Below are 25,044 nucleotides of genomic sequence, written 5' to 3' on the forward strand. Positions count from 1 at the left end.
GAGCAAGGCCAGATGAATGAGTATTGACCACTAATCCCTCAAGCTCTCTTCATACTCCAGAATCAGGCAGTGGAAAGAAGGTGATGAGTACGTGAGCAGAGTCAGCACCATCAATGCTGACCACCTTAACATCAGCAAAGTCACCAATGCATAAGATCTTGGTGCCAGTAATCTCGGCACCAGCCCCTTCAATGTCAGCAGTCCAGCACTGATTACCTTGGCACCATAGACCTGATGCAGATAACTCCAGTTCCTGTACAGACTGCTCCACCCACAGACTATAAAGCCAGCACCTGCACCGTCCCGTAAAGGGGAGACCAATTTATATAGTCAGTCCAAACACAAGCGTAGGTCCAAGACTGCAGGTAGCTCCTGGAGGACGGACTTGAGACACCACTCCTCAAAACACAAAGCCCCATAGCATTTGGGCAGAACAATAGACTCATTACTGACTGAGCTGAGCAAGAAACTCAGATATGTTGTAGAAGCTTCCATATCACCTCTAGCGACGTTGCCAGTACCAAAAAGGTGGATGGATATCAGCCCTTCCACGAGGAGATACTTTGCTCCTCACTATCACTAAAATACTACTTGTTGCCAGCATTGAGTATCAGTGTGGGAGTGTCACTGGGCTGGCCAGCCTCAACCAGGTTAATACACATATGGCATGCTACTATGGCCATATTGACCTTACTGGGGACCATCCTCCCATCTGTTGAGTAGCAGATCATCCTCCCACATGTCTAGAAAAAAATTGTTCAGCTTCACTGGCAAGACCACTTGCACTGGAACTGGATGTGGGCCGACAGGAACAGGAGTCAATAGAGGGACAACTCCAGTCTCTTCCCAGTGATCCTCCTTATCACTGGGCCAGGCAGTAACACTAGCACCTGTTCCAGCAATAGACAACTTTAAAATCTTCCAGGACTTCCTGTCCCAAATTGCTGAAATTAATATTATATTTATTCAGGAAAAGTCTCATAAGCTCTTTGATGTCCTGAGCATGATGACACAGGCCAGAATTGCTCCCCCGAAAAATGAAAGCATTGTTGGACTATCCAAAGGACCAAGGCAGACAGACCCTGGCCACTCTTCCTCCCCCAAACAGGCGGAGAAAAAGATATCTGGTGCTGCAGAAAGATTGAATCCCCCAAACCCAGGGTTTTTGGTCATCTTTGCAGCACAAGAGCAACTGAAGTCCACTTAAGGCAATCCTTAGGATAAGGACCCTAAAAATTAAGACCTGTATGGGCGAAACTCATATTTATCATTCTCATGCTGCTTTGTGTGGTGGTCTACCAAGCACTGTTTTCCAAATACAATTACCCCATGTGGGACAGCATCACTCTTCCTTTCAAAAATCCTGCAGGATGGCAGGGATGAAATGGAAGGTATCATCAAGGAGAGGCACGTGCTTTGAGAACATCACTGCAGTCAGCCATGGATGCTTCTGATATGGCCGCAAGATCAAAGGCCATGGCCATTGCTATGAGACCAGTCTCATGGCTCCAGGCAACAGGTATAACATGTCAAGTACAGGCCACAATAGAAGACCTGCCTTTCAAGGGAATGGAGCTCTTTAGCCAGAAAACAGATTAAGTGCTCCATTCCCTCAAGGACTCAAGGGGCTATATTAAGATCCCCAGGAATTTACACAGGTCTGTCTATCTGTCTCTACAGGAAGCCTTATAAATATCAATCCCTGTAAGGCAGCGGATGCCATCTTATTCCTCAGGTGATTGGCTTAGGACTGGTCTACACTACAGGGTTAGGTCGAATTTAGCCACATTAGGTCAATTTAAAAATGACTGCGTTCACACAACAAACCCCGTTCCGTCAACCTAAAGGGCTCTTAAAATCGACTTCTGTACTTCTCTCCGGCGAGGGGAGTATGCTAAAATCGATCTTGCTGGGTCGAATTTGGGGTAGTGCGGACGCAAATTGACGGTATTGGCCTCCGGGAGCTATCCCAGAGTGCTCCATTGTGACCGCTCTGGACAGCACTTTGAACTCCTATGCACTAGCCAGGTACACAGGAAAAGGCCCGGGAACTTTTGAATTTCATTTCCTGTTTGGTCAGCATGGTGAACTCAGCACCACAGGTGACCATGCAGTCCCCCCAGAATCGTCCCCCTATCATCTCCGTCCCTGAGGTTATCGCAGATTAGAAGGTGAAAAAAACGCACTCGTGATGACATGTTTTCCGAGCTCATGCAGTCCTCCCGCACTGATAGGGCACAGCTTAATGCATGGAGGCATTCAGTGGCAGAGGCCTGGAAAGAATTAAGTGAGCGCGAAGAGCGGAGGCAGGACGCGATGCTGAGGCTAACGGGGGACAAACGGACATGATGAAGCGTCTGTTGGAGCTGCAGGAAAGCCAACAAGACCACAGACCCCCCGCTGCATCCACTGTATAACCGCCTCCCCTCTCCCCATGTTCCATAGCCGCCTCATACAGACGCCCAAGAACGTGGGGTGGGGGGAGGCTCCGGGCACCCAGCCACTCCACTCCAGAGGATGGCCCAAGCAACAGAAGGCTGCCATTCAAACAGTTTGATTTTTAGTGTGGCTACAATAAGCAATGTGGCCTTGTCCTTCCCTCCTCCCCCACCCCACCCGGGCTACCTTGTCTGTTATCTCTTTTTTTTTTTTTTTAATTAATAAAGAAAGAATGCATGGTTTCAAAACAATAGTTACATTATTTCGAAGGGGGGAGGGTGGTTGGCTTACAGGCAATTAAAAACAACAAAGGAGATGGGTTTGCATCAAGGAGAAACACACACAACTGTCACACCGAAGCCTGGCCAGTCATGAAACTGGTTTTCAAAGCCTTTCTGATGTGCAGTGCGCCTTGCTGTGCTCTTCTAATTGCCCTGGTGTCTGGCTGCTCAAAATTGGATGCCAGGTGATTTGCCTCAACCTCCCACCCTGCCATAAACGTCTCCCCCTTACTCTCACAGATATTATGGAGCATACAGCAAGCAGCAATAACAATGGGAATGTTGGTTGCGCTGACGTCTGACCAGCAGCACCAGTGAGCTTTGAAATGTCCAAAGGCACATTCTGCACTTGCTCACCCTATAGTTGAACTGAGCGGGCTCCATGCTTGCCGTGGTATGGTGTCTGCACGGGTAACCCAGAAAAAAAGGCGTGAAACGATTGTCTGCCGTTGCTTTCACAGAGGGAGGGGCGACTGACGACATGTGCCCAAAACCACCCGCGACAATGTTTTTGCCCCATCAGGCATTGGGAGCTTAATTCAGAATTCCAATGGGCGGCGGAGACCTGTGGGATAGCTACCCACAGTGCACTGCTCCGTAAGTCGATGCTAGCCACGGTAGTGAGGACACACTCCGCCGACTTAATGCGCTTAGTGTGGACATACGCAATCGACTGTATAAAATTGATTTCTAAAAATCGACTTCTATAAAATCAACCTAATTTCGTAGTGTAGACATAGCCAAAATATCAGCAACTTTGGGTATCAGAAGCCTACACCTATCTTCAGGAACTGCCTTGCCATGTTCCACCGAGCCTGGGCTGCTAGCACAGCCAACAAATGGGCATTAGACATGACCACTCAAGGCTACCCTGTATAGTTTAATTTACTACTCCCTACGTGCCCCCCTCATCAACCCTTCTTAGGGACCCTATCCATGAGAGCCTGTTACAAACAGAAATAACCTCTTCATCTGGAAGCCATAGAAGTAGTACTGTGGGAGTATATGGGGAAAATGCTTCCACTCCCCATGATTCCTTATCCCAAAGAAGAAAGGGGTGGTTCTCCTATCCTAGACCTGAGGAGACTGAACAAATATATATATTTCTTCAGATTCAGGATGGTAATGCTTGCCTCCATCATTCCATATCTGCAAGCTCAAGATTGGCTCGTGGGTCTCAACTCGCAAGATTCATATTTCCACACAGCCATCCATCTGGCCCACAGGGAGTACCTAGGATTCATAGTGGGACCCAGCTATTGCCAGTACAAGGTACTGACATCTGGACTTTCCATGGCACAAAAAATGCCTAGAGTTGGTAGCAGAACACTTTTTTTTCTTTTTCTTTTTAGGCATTCATTTTTATCATTACCTGGACAATTGGTTCATCAGGGCAGATCCCAGCAGGAGGCTGCAAATTTTACCCTTTCCATTTTCACCCAATTAGGCTTCCTAGTGAACTACAAAAAATAGTGTCTCATCCCATCACAGATGATAGAGTTCAGAGCCCTGATTGACTCCCGTTCAGCAAGAGTGTTCTTCCCAAAGACAGGTTCCTGTTGATGCAGTCGCTAGTGTGTGAGATAGACTCGAACCTGACTATGACGGTATGGCTGTGTCTGGAGCTGCTAGGCCATATGTTGGTGTGCACGTATGTGACACTTCTTGCCAGATTTTACCCACAATCGTTCCAATTCAGTTTGTTCTCCAACAAGACACCAGATGAACAAGAAAGTGGTGGTCTCACCTCATGTCACAGTACTGAGCTGGTGAAAGAAACCTGGAAATGTGTGTGGAGGGGGACTGTTCTCTAGCCCCTCCCTAACAAAGACCTTAACATGGACACATCAGGAACAGGCTGGGGAGTCCATCTGGATCACCTACAAATGCAAGAGACTTAGGCCCCAGAGGACATGGGGCTTCACATCTATGCTCTGGAACTCAGAGCCATCAGTCTAGCCTGCATGGCCTTCCTACCAGTTCTTCAAAACTCTTCAGTGCAGGTCCTGACAAACACCTCCACAACGCACTACATGAACAGGCAAGGAAATGCATGTGCATCTACCCTCTGCCTAGAAGCCATCAAACTAATGGACATTGTGCCACGAACATGGGATAACCCTGATTGTACTTCACCTCCCGAATGTCATCAACAACCTTAGCAGATTTCCTGAGCAAAGCGTCACCACTCATGAGGGGTCGTTGCAGAAATCCATCATAAAGCAAATATTCCTACATTGGAGGATATTGGTAATAGATCTGTTGATCACCAGTATCAGTACCAAGTGCAAGAGGTTTTGATCCAGAGCAGTTCTGAATCTAGGTTGTTACTGGTGCCTGCCTTCTTCCAGTGGGCTCAAGGCCTTCTATGTACCTTTTCACAGATTCCTCAGGGTGATTTCCAAAATCAAAGGAGACAGAATCATGATCATTCTTGTAGCTGTGTATTGGCTGAGACAGTTTTGGTTGACAGACCTACTACAAATGTGCACCCAGCCTCCAATCCAACTCCCAGACTACCCAGACCTGATCTCTCAATACCATAGTCAGATACTCTATCCAGACATGAAGTTGCTGCACCTATGTGGCTATTTGGGTGGCTGAGTAACATGGACACAGATCACTCCCTGCAGGTCCAGGAAATCTTAGTACGGAGCAGGAAGACATCTTCCAGAAGAATGTATTAATCTAAATGCAAGTGGTTCTTGAAAAGGGTATCCCAACATGGTCTGGATCTGGTCCAGGCCAAGATACCACAGATTCTCAACTACCTATTGCACTTAAAACAGGCTGGCCCCTTGTTCAGCTCTCTTAAGGTCTGCCTCACAACAGTCTCAGCTTGCCATCTGCCAGTACAGTCATGTTCAGTCTTTGCTCCCCACAATATCAAAGTTTCTCAAAGGACTATTGCATGTTTACCCACCAGTCAGAGAACCTACCGCTGCCTGGGACCTCAGTCTGGTCCTCCTGAAACTAATGGAACCTCCATTCAAACCTCTGTTGGACTGCTCCCAGCATCACTTACACTGAAGACAGGCTTTCTAGTGACTATTACTTCAGCCAAGAGAGAGAGTTTCAGGCACCTATGGCCGAGCCTCCTTATATTACGTTCAGTAGGAACATGGTGGATCTCACCTATAGTTCATTTGGAAGATAGTGTCAGAATTTCATCTAAACCAAGTGGATTAGCTTGCCTGTCTTCTTCATGAAGTCACACTCTGGACTGGAGAAAAGAAATTACACACTAGGTGTATCCAAGACTTTGAATGATTTGGTGCTATCAATGTAATAAAGCAGACTGTTTCCCTGTCTGTTTTATAGCCATGGCTGGGCATTCCTAAAGGTGAAGCCATCTCTCAGAGGACATTGAAATGGATAATGCAATATATCTTTTTGTGTTAACAATTGGCAAGGCTCACTCCACTAGAGCTCAAGAAACATCCTCTACCTCCCTCAGAAATGTGTCACATTCTGAGATCTGCAAGGTGGTGTTATTGTGGAGTAACCAACTGACCTTTGTCAAGTATTATTCATTAGATTTAGCTGCCAGATCTAATGCTAAATTTGAGATATTAGTCCTACAATCATCATTCAGCTGATGCAGCTGAAACTTCTCATTCCCACCATTCTGAAGAGATGCTGCTTGTCGGTCTCCTACACTGACACATACTCAAAGAATCAGCATGGATCCCGTGACCTGCCCTCCATCTATGCTTTTTGCAGTCCCCTGCTACCCCAGGCTTTGAATTATGAGAGAACTGAGGCAGGGTCATGGCTGACCCATCCTTTATGCCCTTGTATAGGAGCATGAGGAGACATGGGGCATGCATGGCCCACGTGCACACTGCTATTCAAAAAACAATCTTGTACACAAGAAGTGCATGCGGACCTACAGGGAGCTCCATATTGGCTGCAACATCTCAAAGAAACACATTTACTGTAGGGTAAGTAACCATTCTCTCCATGTGGCATCATATTGACACCCACGTGGTTCATCAGCAGGATTGGAAACCTTAGATCCACTGCATAGACCTCTTTCACAGGAAGTAATTGAATAACTGATCACAATAGCAGGTTGTCATCTTCTATGTGGATGAGCAGTAAGAGGATGAGACACACCCTTTGCCAGTGGGTTTCACAGATATTTGCTAATGGCAGAGGAATGGTGAGACTCAGGAATCTTGGGTTCCATTTCAGGCTTTGGAGATGAATGTGTTCCTGTGGGACCGACTCTCTTCTTCCCCTTCCCACTCCAGCTTGGGTCATGTAAAAGGAAGTGTCTGGCAAAAACAAATTATTGGGAAAGGTTGTGGGAAGGTATAAAGTCAGGAAAAGTAGCATAAGATCAGCACAAAAACTTATGGCATGTTAAACTAGGTGGTGGAGTTATTTTAATTCGTAAGTATTCTAATTCTACAAAGATTCAGTTTGGGGTAATAGTGTAATGGAGTCTTTCATGTCTCATTTGCCAGTTCAAATCCAGTCTAAGTTTGTAGTGACTGAAAGCTACCACTGCCTAATAGCAGTTTTGATGACTTATGTAAAATGAGTTGGTGTTCCTTATCTAGTTTGTACTGAAGTGGTGACCATATCACAAAAAAACCCACATCCATAATTGGAACTAATTTACTCCTTTTGTCAACTATCACAATAGACATGTCTTGGATTAAATGGATATAGAATCTAAACTGTCCTCAATCCTAGACATGGTCCTTCCATGTCAGGGTTGGTAAAGCAATGAAGGAAAGATTGCACTACTGCTGCCTGTATTGTATGTCTTTTACAGGTAATTAGAAAACTTTAGCAACCGATAAATCTCAGTTCTGCCTTCTAGGCTTGTCCTGAAACTTTTAATATCATATACTGTAATTGGCAACAGAAGGAGTCAATTTCCATAGTAGAATGGCTGTGTTGCCGGCACAGAGTGCCCGAGGACAGCAACAGCGGGGTCCGTTGCCCGGTGTGCGTCACGCCAATAAACACACCAGGGTGGAGAAGCAATCAAAGTTTATTTGAGATTTCAAAGTGGTGCAAGGAGACTGGCACGTCTCAAATCAAGCACACCAACATAAGCGGCCTTTATCTTTTATACAGTTTGCAGCTAGCCTTTCCCTTCTTCCCCTGCCCTTTCTCACCCCCCCTCCTCCATTCCCACCTCTCCCCCTTTCTCCCTCTGGCTACATTACACGACCTTGGCTGTGCAGCTTGTTCTCACTGTTTCTTTCTGCAAGTAATCTTGTCCTTTAGCTAGAAGCATGTAGGTTTCCCTTAGCACTACTGCTTCCCAGCTGCTGGCCTGTGAGGTTAGTAAAGTTTAACATGCAGGGGCTTTGATTCACTTTGGCCTAGAGCGGGGGGGCTTCATCGACTCTCGGGTCTTCCAACCCCCCGAGTTACCTAGTGGCCTAGAGCGGGGGGGCTTCATCGACTCTCGGGTCTTCCAACCCCCCGAGTTACGTAGGGTGATGCCTAGTGACACCAACAGCTGTGTTAATATTTTTAAGTGGCACAAAACTTTGTTACTGCAGAGTTAAGGTTATCCGGCGATAGCTTGCACCCTTTTAGAACGTTGAATTCAGCAAAACTCAAACTTGTGAAAACCAGGAAATACAGAGTTACGGTACACACCCAAGCAACCATAACTCTGCCTCCCCAGAGCTGGCAACAGCCACTGGGAATTATCTACATGAACTCCACCTGCTTTCACTGTGTTAAATGTAGCTAGAATGGTGGAAGAGCTGTGATTGTGATCTGAGATGAACTGGGGTGCTGTGGCTTTCTGCGGCGTATGAGAGCCCCTCTCCCTGAGTGTGTGATCAAAGGAAAAAGGTTCATGTGTACCTTGAGAGATCCAGTATGCCTCATTTCAGTACTGTGTTGCATAGGGGTCTTCTTGTTGTGTGGATTGTGATGTCATAGGTGGGAGATTAGTGTGGTCTGAGGGTTTTATGAAGGATAAGTGAAAGTGTTATGCATCGTGTGCATAAGGGTGAAGAGGTAGTAAAAGGCTGAAGGAGTTGTAAAAATAAGTAAGGTGATGTTTTTACTGTGGAGCAATCTAAGTGTATGAGTGTAGGGAACTCCTCTTCAGTACAGGACAAAGGCAGAATGTGAGTGTGTGTGCAATGAGTGTATTGGCCATTACTCAGAGAGGACAGAATTAAGGTTGCATGGCTATGTACCTTAACTCTGTATTTCCAGGTTTTCACAACTTTGAGTTTTGCTGAACTTGACCTTCTGGAAGGGCACAAACTATTGCCAGACAACCGTAATGCTGTATTAACAAAGAGTTTTTTGCCATTTAATTTCCTAGTTTTTTACTAGAAAGATAAATGTTGGTAGGCGTTAGTGGTCATTTAGGCATGGAGGAGTGAAGTTCAGATGCTCCTGTGAACAGGTAATAATACCTAGCTCTTACATAGGTCTTCAGTAGATCTCAAGGAGCGACACATCATTATTCCCCTTGTAGAGATGGGGAAGCTGAGGTACAGAGCACTGACGTGCCTTGGCCAGTCACCAAGCAAGGAATAGAGCTCCCAGTTCACTGTTTTTCTCCATTAGGTCACATGGTTGCTATGTGGTTCCTAAATGTACCCCCACTCATCAAACACACACACACTCCACCCCCCAGGTACGCTTTGTTGTTTAAGTGGAATGGGAATAATACTCTTATTTTGAAATGTTTGGAGCGTGTAGTTGTTTACATAGCCAATGAGAGAAATCTTAGCCCTGGTCTACACTGGGGGGGGGGGGGGGCGAGGGGGTTTGATCTAAGTTACGCAACTTCAGCTACGCGAATAACGTAGCTGAAGTCGACGTACTTAGATCGACTTACCGTGGCGTCTTCACCGCGGTGAGTCAACTGCTGCTGCTCCCCCGTCGACTCTGCCTGTGCCTCTCGCGGCGCTGGAGTACAGGAGTCGACAGGAGAGCGCTCGGGGGTCGATTTATCGCTTCTAGACTAGATGCGATAAATCGATCCCCACTGGATCAATAGGTGCCCACCGATCCGGCAGGTAGTGTAGACATGGTCTATGTGGTCAGACGGTCTATGTCTCCAGTATTTGATTGTTTTGTTACATGGTGATTACAGTCACTTTAAGCATGTGAGAGAAGACTGGTGTCTCTCCGCCTCCCTCATCCATCCACCATTTCCAGCTCACTCTCCCCTTCCTGTCCCATTAAACCATTAACATTTTTGAAGCCAAGTGTGCGCACACAAAGTTGGTAGAATCTGTGAATTTTAAGAAAAGCTGGGGGGGGGGGGAAGGGGAGTTTCAGGGAGAGGAGGGATCTCTTGTAATCAAAAATACTTGGATTACATTCCCACAAAATAATCTTGTGCAAATGTCCCCAAATTTGGATCATTAACCCTATCCTGAGCCCCTATAAGGCACAACAAATTTCAAGACTATCAGGATGTGTGTGTGGATTTTGGAACACTTAGAAAAATAATTATTTAAACAGAAAAATCTTCTCAATCTTAACTGTAGCAGAACTAGTGCTCCACTATAATATTGTATAAAATAATTCAGCAGCAGCTGCTTTGCAATATGCAGATATCCAGCACAGGATAATCCTGAAGGCATAGGCGGCTCAAAGAGGTCTGAAGTGGACCATTCATCTCAATGTGATGGTCTCAGATGAATGAGAACACTCTATAGAGGTGCATACAGCCTAAAACAATAGCTCTGAGATGGGTGAGCTAATTCATTTTTGTCAGTGGATGTTCCCATTCCTCCTCCCCAGTTCTGGAGAGTTTGTGGTATGTATCTTACATACCCATTCTCAACTCCTCACCTCAGTCTCAGCAGTGTGTTCCAGGTGCATGGACTGAGCATGATTGTTCAAAGCTCTCCACCAGAGGGGCAGAGCTTCCCCAAGCTCACATTTTGCGGGGGGGGGGGGAACAGGCAGGGCAATGGGCTCATTCCCTCACGTGAACTAAGATCTGGGGGTGACAGGGAGAGGGACTCAGACACCCACCCAGAAAGACAAGACCCCAGAACCTGGCTCTCACAGGGAGGAGAAAGGGGAGGAGTAGGGCTCAGATACCCCCCCCCCCCCGAGAGGCAAGGCCTCCAAGATCCCATGATGGGGGGCATGAAGAGGGGTTCAGATCCTGCATAGCGGGATGGGGGGGCAGATCCTGGCACAATCACAGAAGGGAAGAATGTGGTTCTGACAGGTGTCACTGTTCCTATTCTCCCCCTGTCACTTACCCCCATGTTCCTTTCCTAGTGTCCCTGCCCCTGTGAGCCCCACAACCCTTTCACCTTTCCTACCACCCATTGCCTGTAATCACCTTTCCCATAAACCCCCTTCCCCTCAGTGCAGCCCCAAGCCCCCTCTAACCCCTATTCCCTCCAACTCCTCTACCCTGTAATGTGCCTCTTCCATGCTAGCAAGCATTATTTTGTGTACAAAATAATAATAAAACCTTGACAGACAGATTTTAGCAATGTGCCCTCCAACGTTTTCCAGATTTCTGCTTGAAGGTGTTTGAGACTCTGGTGTGATGATTTCAGCCCTGGTTGATCTCTATCTCTGTGCAAAAATTGGTTGCCAAAACATGTCAGTTTTAAGAAAAGCTGTTTTTTCTATAGGGATGGTATCAAATGGTCCCAAATTTGCGTCACTAACAGAACCCCACCACAGCATGAGGCATACCAAATGTCAGGGCAATCCAAGTAACCATGTAGATTTTAGAGCACTTGGAAGAGTCAAGCTAGAAAAGAAAAGCTGCTCTTAACCTTAATGATAGCTGGCACTCTGCTATAATATAATGGGTTCAGAAGAGAAAGGAAGTGAGAGGTTCTGAAAATGACTTTAAAACTGAGTTTCCTTAATGTAGCCTAAACAGTTAACAAACCATTTTTATACTCCCTTTTTTACATTGAGGGCCTGGTGGGAGATGTTTGTGTTATAAGCATACATAGATCTTTAAATGTGTTTTAAAGATTTTAATGGCCCTTTCATTTTACCAAACCAAGAAATATTAACATTCATTTTGTTGTTGTTGTGTCTTTTCTTTTGTCAATGTAGATCTGAAGAGAAATGATTATACGCCTGACAAAATTATATTTCCTCAGGATGATTCTCCAGAATTGACAATTCAGCCTGGAAGCTGCACCAAAGAATCAGAATCAACTAGTTCTATTCATCTGATGCTGTAATGACATGAGCAAACATTGGCTTTACACAGTGTCACTAAGTTGTAGATTATCAGTCTTCCACTAAAATCAAATGAAAGAGAGATCAAAACAAAGAACCAAGTGTTATAAGTGGAATGTTGATGTCTGGTCCATAATCTAAGGACCTAACAACTTGTGGTAACCATCTACAGAGATGAGCTGGCAGCTGATTATTTTAAGGGTTGAATGACAAGAATTTATGAAATGTTTTTAAAGGGTCTTTTTAGAAGAAGGTTATTTTTAGTTTTGCTTTTGTCCAATGGAGGTTCGTCTAATCCTCTAATCCTGTGGTGCAATAGGCTCTTGACTAAAAGGACTCTTTTTTGGATGTTTTAAGGCAAAGTGTCTGTTTGGCAGCTGGTTTACTGTCAGCCAGCTAGAGAAATGGGAGACTGCATCCTTCTTCATTGTCAGAGGTTTCCCTGGGCTTTGTCAGAAGTGTTCCATCTTATTAGATGCCATGTAGTTTCATCTGGCCTTTGGAAGGGAACAGATCCAAAGGATCTGTGTATATCATGCCAGTATGCTGAGGTTGAAGTCAGAAATGGATCTATTCCAATAAAGAGTTTGTCTCCTGAATCAGGATTCAGCTTCACAGGTGTGAAGCCAGTTTTTATGGAATAGAGCCTTAATTGTGTAATGAAATTTCTTGTTTTTATACATTTCAGTTTTATCAAGTCATTGTCAAATAGTAACAAATAAAGCCAGGATAGACTGGTATAATTACATCATATAGTAGAAAAGAGTACATACTGGTCCAAACAAGAAGTTGCCTTGTTGAAAAAAAAAAAGAAACAAGTCGGGGAAGTGCTTTTCTTGTAATGACTGCTTCTGAAGTTATGCCTTCCAAAAATCTCATAAAACCAGTATATCAAAGCAGAATGTACACATGAACTTTTAAATGTATTTAAAATTGTATAGAAACATCTTTAATGTTATGTTGTTTGTGGTACTTATTTAAAAAAAGACTAGGATTGGTTTAGCATTATGTAAAGTACGGGAGATTGCAATGCAACTTTATGCCAATAAAATGTAATTTAACTGTCCCAAGTCTTGTTGAGTATTCAACAAGAAAAACCTGTTGTCCAACTGAAGTTTCATGCTGCGATTTTTATTTTGTTTGTTACATAGGTACTAATTTTTAATTTTTAATTGAAGGGCAATATAAAGCTCTCTAAATTTTTTTTTTATTCAGTAGTGTATCTTATAGATACAGACCTAAGGCACGAACACAATAGCTGTTTAAATCGTGTTTTATGTTGATGGGGGAAAGGTAAAGTGTATTAAAGATACAATACTGTATACATTTTGTATATCATTAAATCTTTAAATCTAAAATAAATTTATTCTTGTTTACAGACTTCTGCTGTACTTATCTGAAAGGGATGTCTTAAAGTTTCTTGGGGCAAATATGAGTTTATGCAGGAGCATAGAAATTGCCATATTAGATCAGGCGAGTGATCCATCTAGTCAGGTATCCTTGTTCAAAGGTGGCTAATGCCAGAAGCTTGAAGAGAGTGTAAAAACTTCCCTATTGGACAACTATGTAATAACTTGTGTAATGAATAAACATGAGTATAAAAATTTTAAGCTAATTAAAATGTTTATTTAGAATTAGGAACACATTCCTTTAATTAGAGTTATATGAATATAAAATTATGGGGTAGTTTGAGCAGTGGGTATGATTGCAGTTCTGTCTTATTGCTGTTAAGTAAACTGGAAGACGAGTTTTAATATGTAAATCTAGTCTTTCAACTTTAATTCCTGTATCATTATATTCTTAGTCAAACAAAACTAACATTTAATGGACTAGATAAGGACGTTTTCAGAGTTCAGAGGGAGTGTCTACCACAGGCAATTCTTCAGGGATACGATCAAGGGCCTGTAAGGATATATAATAGAAGCAAGATTATAAAAACATTTCAGTTACTACAGGGAAAAAAATGTAATAGAACTGTGGGTATGTGTGTCCATATGTGTACACGCAAAATTTGCAGGCTAGGAGAGTTCGACACAAACATTTGACAATATGGAGTTTTTATTCTTACCAACTTAACTAGTGAATTTATTTTTTGAAACCCATTTTTGAACTTTTGAAACCTTGATGTGTGACAGTAGATAGCCACTCCACTGTGGAGCAGAGAAAGCATTAGGACCAGGACTCCCACAGAGCTTGCAAGTTATGTGCAGGACTTGGAATTCCCTGCAGGAGTTTGAGTACTGAGCTGTGGGTGAGTCTAACCCCACGTACATTGCCAGCTTGAGAACACATTTGTGTCATAAGATTTACAGGTTTCTAAGTGCCAGATAAAATATAAAATAATCCAGACAGGGCCATCCCTAGAAGGGTGTGGGGCCTGGGGCAACCCCACCCTCTGCCCCCTCCCCGCCCCCATTCCACCCTTTCCCCCAAGCCCCCGCCCCGCCTCTTTCTGGCTTCTACCCCCTCCCCCGAGCGACACCGGGAGCCGGCAGGGTGGGGCCGGGTCACTCACTGCTGCTGGCGCCAGGTCCCCCGCTAACTCCCTAGGCCGCCTTGGACCCTGCGTCCCGAAGCGCGGGGCCTGGGGCTCCAATTCCAGAATTAAGAAAAGAAAATCACAATTTCAAAAATAGTCCTTAAGGCGCTAATTGAGATCAACAACAACAACAAAAATTAAATGCAAACTGTTTCCCAAGCTGTTTGAGATGTGGTGAAAAAATAGCAGGACTTTTTCAAAAGTGAATAGCCCTTAATTTTTAATACTCTTAAGTGCCAAATGCATTGTCTCACTAACATCAAATTATCTAACCTAATTCTCCCCGTTGAAACGTGCATGATATTCCGTGCTAATTGGTTTGGTTTGGGCTAAATTTAGAGAGGGGGGGGCGGAGATCAGGATCATAACTTAGGAAAATGACTAGGTTTAAATTTAAGTGTGTAAAGTTTGCTTTTTCTCCATGACTGAATAGAGGATTCAGCAAAGTATATTCAACATCCTTTCCCTATACCCGAAAACAGATTCACAATTCACCATAGTTGGTGCCTTTACCTCAGGTTTCAGGCCGCTGCTTTAAACCATCCACTGCATACTTTAAAATATCAGATAGGAGAAATAGGTACAATACTGAAAGTCCATATTTTCAACAAGTTTCTACATTTTTGAAAATAAAAGATTAAAATCTATTCCAATAATTCAGGAGAACTGTTCTGAACCATCTGAAAACAAATGGCAATTAACTGATTTTAGTATGTTCTTAAACTATTGTTAAAATATAAGTATTAAAATTTTCCCTTTTCCTTTATAATGAAAATATGGAACCCTGAATTGATCTTCATACTGAAGGAGCATTTGTTGTTGACACAATTAAAGAAATATTTTCCCCAGAATATATTCTTTAGCTGACACATTCAGCTAGATTTTCCAATATTTTTTCATTGTTTATTTTTTTAAAAGTATTCTGATGGACTAATCTGCATAAAATGTGATCATAAAATGACTAGGCATTTTCTTTGCTGTTGACTCAACTTCCTGTAAAATAAAGTGCAATCTCACTTCTTCAGCCATCAATATCACTTTCATCCAGAACCTTTTAATGTTACTAATTTGTTAATTTAAAATAAAACAATCAGCCAAATGCAACAGAAGGTATTAAGGACTGTTCCCTTGCAGTATTTAGGTGCTGATGTATGTCAGTGCTAAACAATCTAACTGCACTGTCACGAAAGTACATAAAAGGTGAGTCCACCGAGAGGGCTGGTTCCCTAGCTACCGATGAGCAGCCATGTGACCTGGGAGAGGAGCGGCACTTGTTTTTCAGCCTGTGACTGCACTTTTCCACAGCTACCCAGTTTTTTCTGGTTGTTTCTAAATCAGTACCACACAATTTATAACCGCAAGAGGAAAAAGAGATTTTAACAGAAAGCATGGGAGTAACAGTGCATGTTGAATACTGGTAAGATATCACTTAGATTTTTAAAATGTATTGTACTAATGACACTTCTGGAGAGGCTTCTGGATATTATGCAACTGTTTCTCTTTTTATAGTTAACGTTTGTTCCTTTTTATGAGTTTTTTGTGTGGAAAATTAACAGTCGGTTTCAGCATAGAGGTGGACTTGCTGCTCCCATGCTCTGTTGTCTGCCCAGATGCTATTGATTGGATCTGGGCCTTAGTTTGGATTTCACAAAATAGGGTTAAACATCTAACATTAATATGTATGCTGGTTCTGTACATTTTAGTATCTCAGATTAGTACCAGCCAATGAGAATTTTGATTTATCAATATATATATATTAGCTGTATTTTTTTTAAAGTATATATTTTGCAGCAGTTCATTGAGAAGAATGTGAAATAAGACTTCTGCTAGTTTGTACAAGGAACAAAATCATATTTTAAAGTTTTTAATCTACAGTAACTTTCAGTATCGCTCTTAATTTCTGCTTCCTCCCTATGCCTTGTTTTTATGGCTGCCATGAGTCATTGTGTGAATATAGTATGAATAACAGGGTGTTTGACTCTCTATAAAAGGACTATACTTTTTGTGTGGAATGCAGACGCTGAATAAAACATGTCACTTTGTGCATATCTCCAGAATTGCACTATAATGTTGCATGCTTGGTTGATGTAAATGTAGGTGGTGTCAGTGTGGGCTAGAGGAATAAACAGGAATGGGAGTCAGGAAATCCTGAGTTAAAATCCCACTCTGCCCCTTAGTCCCAAATCACTTCACTTCTTTCCCTCAGTTTCCCTATTTGTAATATGGAAGTTATAGCACGTAACTATCTCAGCAGAACCGTTCTGAAGATGAATCAGAGTTGGTAGGTACATCACTTGTTAACAGATCTGCTAATGCTAAGTATTATATTTAAGGTGTATCCTACGTGGTTTAAAAACACCTTCCCTTTTCCATTTCTCTTCCCTCTGCCCATTTTGTGTTTTGTCCTTGTTCTTGTCTATCTCAGCTTATTCCTGCCTATGTAACTCTTCTCATGCATGTCTTGTTTGGGAGAGGTTCTTGAGAACCTCAGAAATAGACTGCCCTAAATTAGAGTGCATTTTGTGTGGCAATTACAAGGTAACCATAACCAATGTAATTTTGGGCTCTCCTGATATCCTGCCCAAGAAGTTGCAGTAGGAGCAACATCGTTGCTATATTCAGATCTTTGCCCCTGTTAGACTAGAATCACAAAAATTTAGAAGACAGCCAGCAATGACAGGTTTCAGAGTAGCAGCCGTGTTAGTCTGTATCCGCAAAAAGAACAGGAGTACTTGTGGCACCTTAGAGACTAACAAATTTATTTGAGTATAAGCTTTCGTGGGCTACAGCCAAAAGCTTATGCTCAAATAAATTTGTTAGTCTCTAAGGTGCCACAAGTACTCCTGTAAAAAGCAACAGAGAGTCCTGTGGCACCTTTAAGACTAACAGAAGTATTGGAGCATAAGCTTTCGGGGGTGAATGCCCACTTCATCAGACGCCAGTACTCTGGAAGAACAGACAAGTACTCCTGTTCTTTTAGCCAGCAATGACTCTTGAATTGGAGTAGGCAATCAGAAAACCTCTTAAACTGGTCACCACAAAAGAAGGCTCATACGCAAATTCCAGAAGACCAGTTTGGAAACATATTTAAGATTTCCTCCTTTTATGAAGCAGTCTCTGTTTCCAAGAAACCTGGTGAATGTGTTAAAATACAAATTGCCGTAACACAGTAGGGTTTTAACACATGTTAATTAGCTTATTTTAAAACCACACCTTTTTTCATAGTGAAGAAAATAATTTACTCCCACACTCTTTAAAAATAAAACTTAATCCTACCGGAGGGGAATTTATAAGTAGTTTTAAGAAATATCTGAGAAGGGCTGTATTAATTAGTAAGTTAGCACATAACAGCCTGCAACAATAAAGGAACCTTAAACCTACAGATTACTGGTAAATTTACAGGTTTGTAATCACCAGTCTGTGCTTACAGAAGTGTCTCCCTGGAGAAATACAGCACTAGAAATTCCCAAATCCGTTTAGTAGTGTGCTGTTTAGTAGCACAGCAACATTGCTGATCCTAGAGTGTGACTGACCATAGATGATAATCTCACTGTAAGAAAAGACTTGGGTAAAATCCTGGCCCCACTGAAGTTGATGCAAGTTTTGCCACTGACTTCAACTGGGCCAGAATTTCACTTTGTAAATTTATGCTAGAAATTCCAATATAACTATAATTGCCAACCTAAAGCTAATTAGCAATTTATAGATGCTAAACCTTTTTTGTCTCTTTGGTTTTATAGTGGAGGATGAGGGTACGCAGCCCGTTATCAGGAGCTTGCCAAGAAAATCAAGGAGCAAGTTCCTGATGCGGAGATTTCAGATGAAGTGGGCAGGAAAGGTAAGATATTGCAATAATACACAGGCTTTATTAATAGTACTAAGTGCTACTAAATGTATAAGCACTATCGTCAATTGGAGTTTCAGTTAAACTGTATATTAAACATAGGGAAGTCCTGATCTTGCCTTTTGCTGTTTATGCCATAATGCTGCATCATCATTAGTGTGTTAACATGTAAGAGTTGCTGATGGTCACATGGAAAATGTATTAGTAGTATGAAAGATCGGATCCAACCCAGAGTTCAGATTCACATGCAAAAGCTGATTTTCCCCAAAACTTTGGGCAGGGAGGTGGGGTTTCAATTGAGGTAGACCATTATTAATTAGAAATGGGTCCAACAAATGTTGTTAGAATAGCACCTGAAAATCTCTCTCTTGCAGGAAGCTTTGAAGTGAAGATAAATGGCAAGCTGATATTTTCTAAGATCGAAACCTCTGGCTTTCCTTTTTCAGAAGATGTAAGTTCTGAATGTTGGTGTTAGACTGCATACTACGGTCTCGGATAGCAAATGTGCCTGTGCATCACCCCACAGAAAGACAGCAGCTTGACTGACCCACTGCCAAAAAAAAAATATGGTCACAGATAAAGGGCCCAGATTGTGGGGGGACGCTAGAAGGGTTAGTCATATTCCTGCATGCAAGGGTGTCAGCAGCCCTTAGCCAATGGCAGCCCACCCTTTCTAGGAGGGGGTTACCATCAGTAAATTCCAGTGCTTTTGACAAGCACTGGTGGCCACCCCTAAAAGATGTTACCAGGCAGAAGCAGGCCTTTTCCTGTTCCACACTCCTGTTGCAGCTGAGCAGCCAATCTCCTCAAACCAGATGTTGCAGGCTGCTTTCCCCTCCCTTTCAGCAGAGTTCTGTCCTTCCCCCCGGCAGCATTTGATGGTGGCTACTTCACCTCCCACCATAGCCTGTGCACAGCCTCCTTCCCAGTGTCAGCTACACCACGTGCTCTTCTCACTGCCATTCCTGCCCCTACCAGTAGCATTCAGCTTAGCAGCTAGCTCTAATTGTCTCCTGGCCAATCACAATAAGTAGTTATTTTTATTATGCATACATCACAAAATGCTGTATACACCTTAGTCCCAGGCTGAAGAAGAAAGGATGTTTTATAAGGTGAGATTTAAAAAATAGTGCTGCTACTTAGCACTTGATGCATTAAGCTGTCAACGCTGTGTGCTGTTACACTGAACCAGAAGTGTCTTCAAGGGATTCCATCACAGTGAGGGGAGAGGAGGCCCAGATTAGGACCGCTAAGCGCATTGGCAGGTGTGTAGGCAGGTGAATTAGATAGTAATGGTGGGAAAAGTCCCTGGAATCCAAATGGAGAGCAATGTTTTAGAATATTCATAGATATCTTAATTCCAAAGGAACTTCAGTAAATGAAGCCGGGGCTAGTCTAATTTCTGGAACTCATGGCAGTTCATTAACCCCTTCCTGCCCGACGACGTGGGGGCTTCCCACCCCGTCACTAAAACTATAGCAGTTTTGATTCTGATGTATTACTGCCTTGGTTTGATTTTTAGATTGTGGAAGCAGTCAAAAAAATTAGGGATGGAGGAAGCTGTGAGAAGATCATAAGGAACAAAAAAATTTGCATCCTTCAGTAGAAGGAACCACGGAATTTAAACCACTGGAAATGGCACCTGGATTCCAAGTTGGGAATAGATTCTTTTAATGACTGTTTTTGTCAAAAAGATGATAAAAATCAGGAAAAAACCAAGAAACTGTTCCCTGGGATGCAGAGCTCAAGTGTGTCTTACTGAACTACAATAAAGAGAAATGAGTTCTTTGCAATTTTATTTCCACCTGTGGTTTTTTCCCTTAACGTTTGTTTACCCTAATTACTGCTTGAACGGCTATATTATGTATAGCATTCCTATACTATGCATTGCTCTCAGAAGCTTGTTGTTTTATTTCAGTGGGCTTAATTTGCAAGGAGATTAAAGGGATAATCACAGATAATGGGAGAAACAGACAAACTGAACTGTGATTGTCACTGAGAGTGGATGGCTCCATCATAGATTCCCTGATCACTGAGATGCTCCATGGCTGTGCTTAACTTAAATCAAAGCACTGCAGACAATTCGAGAACCTTATGCTAGAGCAGTCACATATCTGGTGATGCCTGCACTCTAGTATGTTTGCATAGAAAGGAATGCATGTTGAAGGAGTTCATGGAGTTAAGCGCTATTGTGCAACAGGTTTTCCCATTTACAGATATGGCAAGTCTTTTTTTTTTTTTTTTTTTTAATCTCTCTTCCTGAAAGTGAAGTCCAATGTTGGTTGTTTTACAAGTTCATACGTCAGTAGTTACAGTCCTAAATGAAATTTCTCATTTCCAAAAGCAGAGCCAGCAGGTGTGACATTAAGGTAGAAGAGCCAATTAGGGACTCAGGTGCCTCTTGTATCTTAAAATTATTCACATCAGGATCACCAGATACCGCAAGCATAAGAACGGCCGTACTGGGTCAGACCAAAGGTCCATCTAGCCCAGTATCCTGTCTTCTGACAGTGGCCAGTGCCAGGTGCCCCAGAGGGAATAAACAGAACAGGTAATCATCAAGTGATCCATTCCTCTGTTGCTCATTCCAAGCTTCTGGCAAACGGAGGCTAGGGACACCGTTCCTGCCTATCCTGGCTAATAGCCATTGATGGACCTATCCTCCATGAATTATCTAGTTCTTTTTTTAACCCTGTTATGGTCTTGGCCTTCACAACATCCTCTGGCAAGGAGTTCCACAGGTTGACTGTACGTTGTGTGAAGAAATACTTCCTTTTATTTGTTTTAAACCTGCTGCCTATTAATTTCATTTGGGGGCCCCTAGTTCTTGTGTTATGAGAAGTAGTAAACAAACTTCTTTTTCTACTTTCTCTACACCAGTCATGATTTTATAGACCTCAATCATATCTCCCCTTAGCAGTCTCTTTTCCAAGCTGAAAAGTCCCAATCTTATTAATCTCTCCTCATACGGAAGCTGTTCCATACCTCTAATCATTTTTGTTGCCCTTTTCTGAACCTTTTCCAATTCCAATATAGCTTTTTTGAGATGGGGCGACCATATCTGCACACAGTATTCAAGATGTAGGCGTACCATGGATTTATATAGAGGCAACATGATATTTTCTATCCTATTATCTATCCCTTTCTTAATTATTCCCAGCATTCTGTTTCCTTTTTTGACTGCCACTGCACATTGAGTGGATGTTTTCAGAAACTATCCACAATGACACCAAGATCTTTTTCTTGAGTGGTAACAGGTCATTTAGACCCCATCATTTTATATTTATAGTTGGGATTATGCTTTCCAATGTGCAATTACTTTGAATTTATCAACATTAAATTTTGTTGCCCAGTCACCCAGTTTTGAGAGATCTTTTTGTAGCTCTTTGCAGTCTGCCTGGGACTTAACTATCTTTAGTAATTTTGTATCATCTGCAAATTTTGCCACCTCACTGTTTACCCCTTTTTCCAGATCATTTATGAATATGTTGAATAGGACTGGTCCCATGGGGGACACCACTCTCCATTCTGAAAACTGACCATTTATACCTACCCTTTGTTTCCTATCTTTTAACCAGTTACCAATCCATGAGAGCACCTTTCCTCTTATCCCGTGGCAGCTTACTTTGCGTAAGAGCCTTTGGTGAGGGACTTTGTCAAAGGCTTTCTGAAAATCTAAGTACACTTATATCCACTGGATCCCCTTGGTCCACATGCTTGTTGACCCCCTCAAAAAATTCTAATAGATTGGTGAGGCATGATTTCCTTTTACTAAAACTATGTTGACTCTTCTTCAACAAATTATGTTCATCTATATATCTGACAATATTGTTCCTTATTATTTCAACCAGTTTGCCTGGTACTGAAGTCAGGCTTACAGGCAACTGGAGAACTGCATATTTTAGTCTAATTTAATTTTAAAAAACCCCAATTCTCCTGATTTGTTTAGAACTGGTGACAGAATTATTCAGAATATTTACATACGACATAATTGTAGAGAATACATTTTCTAGAAATGCTTAGTAAGAAATCCAGTAGATGCTGTTAAAAAGAGCCACCTTTTACTCTACGTAGCCAAGGCATGAGCACACTCCAGCAAGCTGGACCAGAATTCTGTGGCAGGGCCTCTGGATTCTGCAGCATTCTGGTGTGGCAGACTCAAAATTATGTAGCAGCTCCAGATAAATGTTAGAAAGTGCTTTTTTAAAGCAGTTAAATGTGAGGGTGAATAATACAGTAGGATCAGTAGCGCCTATTTATCTTGATACTAAATTCAGTTTAGTTTTACACTCTCCTCACCCCCCTTTCTTATTTCAGTATCATGTAGACTTATATCCTGACAATTCAGATTTGCATCATGTAAGCCACTGAGGACAAGCTGTATTTTTTGGCAACTGGGAAGGGACATGTTGGAGTTTTGGCATTTGGGGAGGCAGTTTGGAATTGTTTAATCGTATTAAGTGGATGTTCTTGCTAAAATGAAGACTGATCAGCAGTGAGATAGCTAAGTGTTAATATTTAGATTGTCATCATTGCATTAACCCACTGAGATGAATGAGGAAATTCACACCTCTTGGAGCTATTGCTTCCAACAGTTTGCAGGCTCAGGAAGACAACATCTGCCTTAGTTACACTTTATTCATTTTTTCAATATTTTCTTCACAACCATGAGGGCTGAAACTTTTTTTTTTTAATTTTATTTTATTTATTTATTTTTTTAACTAAAACCTTAGATTCTGAAGCACAGGACTGTGGCTGGCAGTGAAATTTGTGGCAAATTGTGCAGTCACAGAATCATGGAACAGATGGGGCTTTGCATATTACTTAAGGGAAAGCCTTCCATCTTGTAGTTTAGTAAGGGACATTGAAATGAATATATAGTTTCTACTTATCTAGTGTCAGGAGCAGCAGCAACGGATACTGCCATAGAACTTTACAAACTAAGCTCCTGGATGAGCAGTGGGTGTCTAGGGCATTCTATTCCCTCTCTTTTAATAAGTTGCCCAGCCCAGTCAATTGCAGAGCACAGATGAACGCCCCTCTAGCTTATCCTGTACAAACCTGATATTAACTTGCAAAATTCTTCTTTATTCTGAGGCGTTCTTGATTCAGGTATCTTACGAGGTTGCTCTCCCCTGACTGACTGCTCTTGAGTTGTCTAGCAGTAGGGCATTGAGTCATCTGAAGCATCACTCCTCTGGTTCCCCAGAACAATTGCTGTATATCCTGTGTCATTGAGATGACACCTAAAGGAAGTGCACTGGTAAATGTGTTCTGGAAAAGTCCATCGTTATTACAGTGACCTCTTTCATGCAGTGTGATGTGACTTTCATATGGGACTGATTGGTAGAATTTTCCTCCATTTGCTTAAAAATATAGCAATCATTGGGTGACGAAGCAGGAAATGTAACTCTACATCACCATCAAACTGACTTCCATAATAAAAATCCTGGATTTTTAGTTATCCAGGATTCAGGAAACCTGCTCTAGTGTGAAGAAAGCAAAACCAAAATAGACAGACAATTTTTTTAGCAAAGAATAACTGTGATGGGTTTCGATCACAGAAATCCCCTTGGGAACTGCCAACTGATGTGCCAAGACTACTTCTGCCCCTGCTTTCCCTCCCAACTTGGGACTCCAGCAACCTGTCTTGTTGAACCAGACACACCAGTCTGCTCCAACACAGACCCAGGGTCTGAACCATGTGCCCCAAAGCTGCAGACTTAACTGAAAGCAACTTAAGAAGTGTTCCTGTCTTTAACACTCAGATGCCCAACTCCCAATGGGGTCCAAACCCCAAATAAATCAGTTTTACCCTGTATAAAGCTTATACAGGGTAAACTCATAAATTGTTCGCCCTCTATAACACTGATAGAGAGCTATGCACGGCCCTTTTCTCCCTCTCTCCCCCCCCCCCCCAGGTATTAATACATACTCTGGGTTAATTAATAAGTAAAAAGTGATTTTATTAACTACAGAAAGTAGGATTTAAGTGGTTCCAAGTAGTAACAGACATGACATAAAGTGGATTACCAAGTAAAATAAAATAAAACACACAAATCTAAGCTTAGTACAGTAATGAAACTGAATATAGATAAAATCTAACCCTCAGAGATGTTTCAATAAGTTTCTTTCACAGACTGGGCACAATCCTTTCCCCTAGTACAGCCCTTGTTACAGCTCAGGTGGTAGCTAGGGGGTTTCTCATGATGGCTCCTCCTTTGTTCTGTTCCACCCACTTATATATCTTTTGCATAAGGTGGGAATCCTTTGTCCCTCTCTGGGTTCCCACCCCCTCCTTCTCAATGGAAAAGCAGCAAGTTAAAGATGGATTCCAGTTCAGGTGACATGATCACATGTCACTGTAAGACTTCATTACCCACTTGCCAGCACACACGTATACAGGAAGACTTACAAGTAAAACACAGCCATCTACAGTCAATTGTCCTGGTTGATGGGAGCCATCAAGATTCCAAACCACCATGAATGGCCCACACTTTGCATAACTACAATAGGCCCTCAGAGTTATAGTTCATATTTCTAGTTTCAGATACAAGAGTGATACATTTATACAAATAGGATGACCACACTCAGTAGATTATAAGCTTTGTAATGATACCTTACAAGAGACCTTTTGCACAAAGCATATTTTAGTTACATTATGTTCACACTCATCAGCATACTTTCATAAAATCATATAGAGTGCAATGTCACAATAACCATACATAAATGGCTGCTTGAAACTGTACTCAGACTTCTGGCTACAA

General features: G+C 42.4%; 2 protein-coding genes across 2 annotated transcripts in view; both read left to right on the forward strand.

Moving 5' to 3' along the window:
• Positions 1–13,063, forward strand: part of TRPM7 (transient receptor potential cation channel subfamily M member 7) — a 127,776-nt gene extending 114,713 nt beyond the window's left edge. The window contains exon 39 of the mRNA XM_065412022.1: positions 11,766–13,063. Coding sequence (XP_065268094.1) covers positions 11,766–11,896 — 131 coding nt within the window. The 3' untranslated portion in view covers positions 11,897–13,063. The remainder of the gene's footprint in view (positions 1–11,765) is intronic.
• A 2,774-nt stretch (positions 13,064–15,837) lies between these two features.
• LOC135885087 (migration and invasion enhancer 1-like) lies at positions 15,838–20,068 on the forward strand. Its single transcript, XM_065412716.1, has 4 exons — positions 15,838–15,850; positions 18,185–18,271; positions 18,652–18,728; positions 19,800–20,068. The coding sequence occupies exons 1-4, from the start codon at positions 15,838–15,840 to the stop codon at positions 19,881–19,883; spliced, it is 261 nt and encodes an 86-aa protein (XP_065268788.1). The 3' UTR covers positions 19,884–20,068.
• The last annotated feature ends 4,976 nt before the right edge of the window (positions 20,069–25,044 follow it).

Source organism: Emys orbicularis, chromosome 10 (genome assembly GCF_028017835.1).
Source record: "Emys orbicularis isolate rEmyOrb1 chromosome 10, rEmyOrb1.hap1, whole genome shotgun sequence".
NCBI classification, from domain to species: Eukaryota; Metazoa; Chordata; order Testudines; family Emydidae; genus Emys; species Emys orbicularis.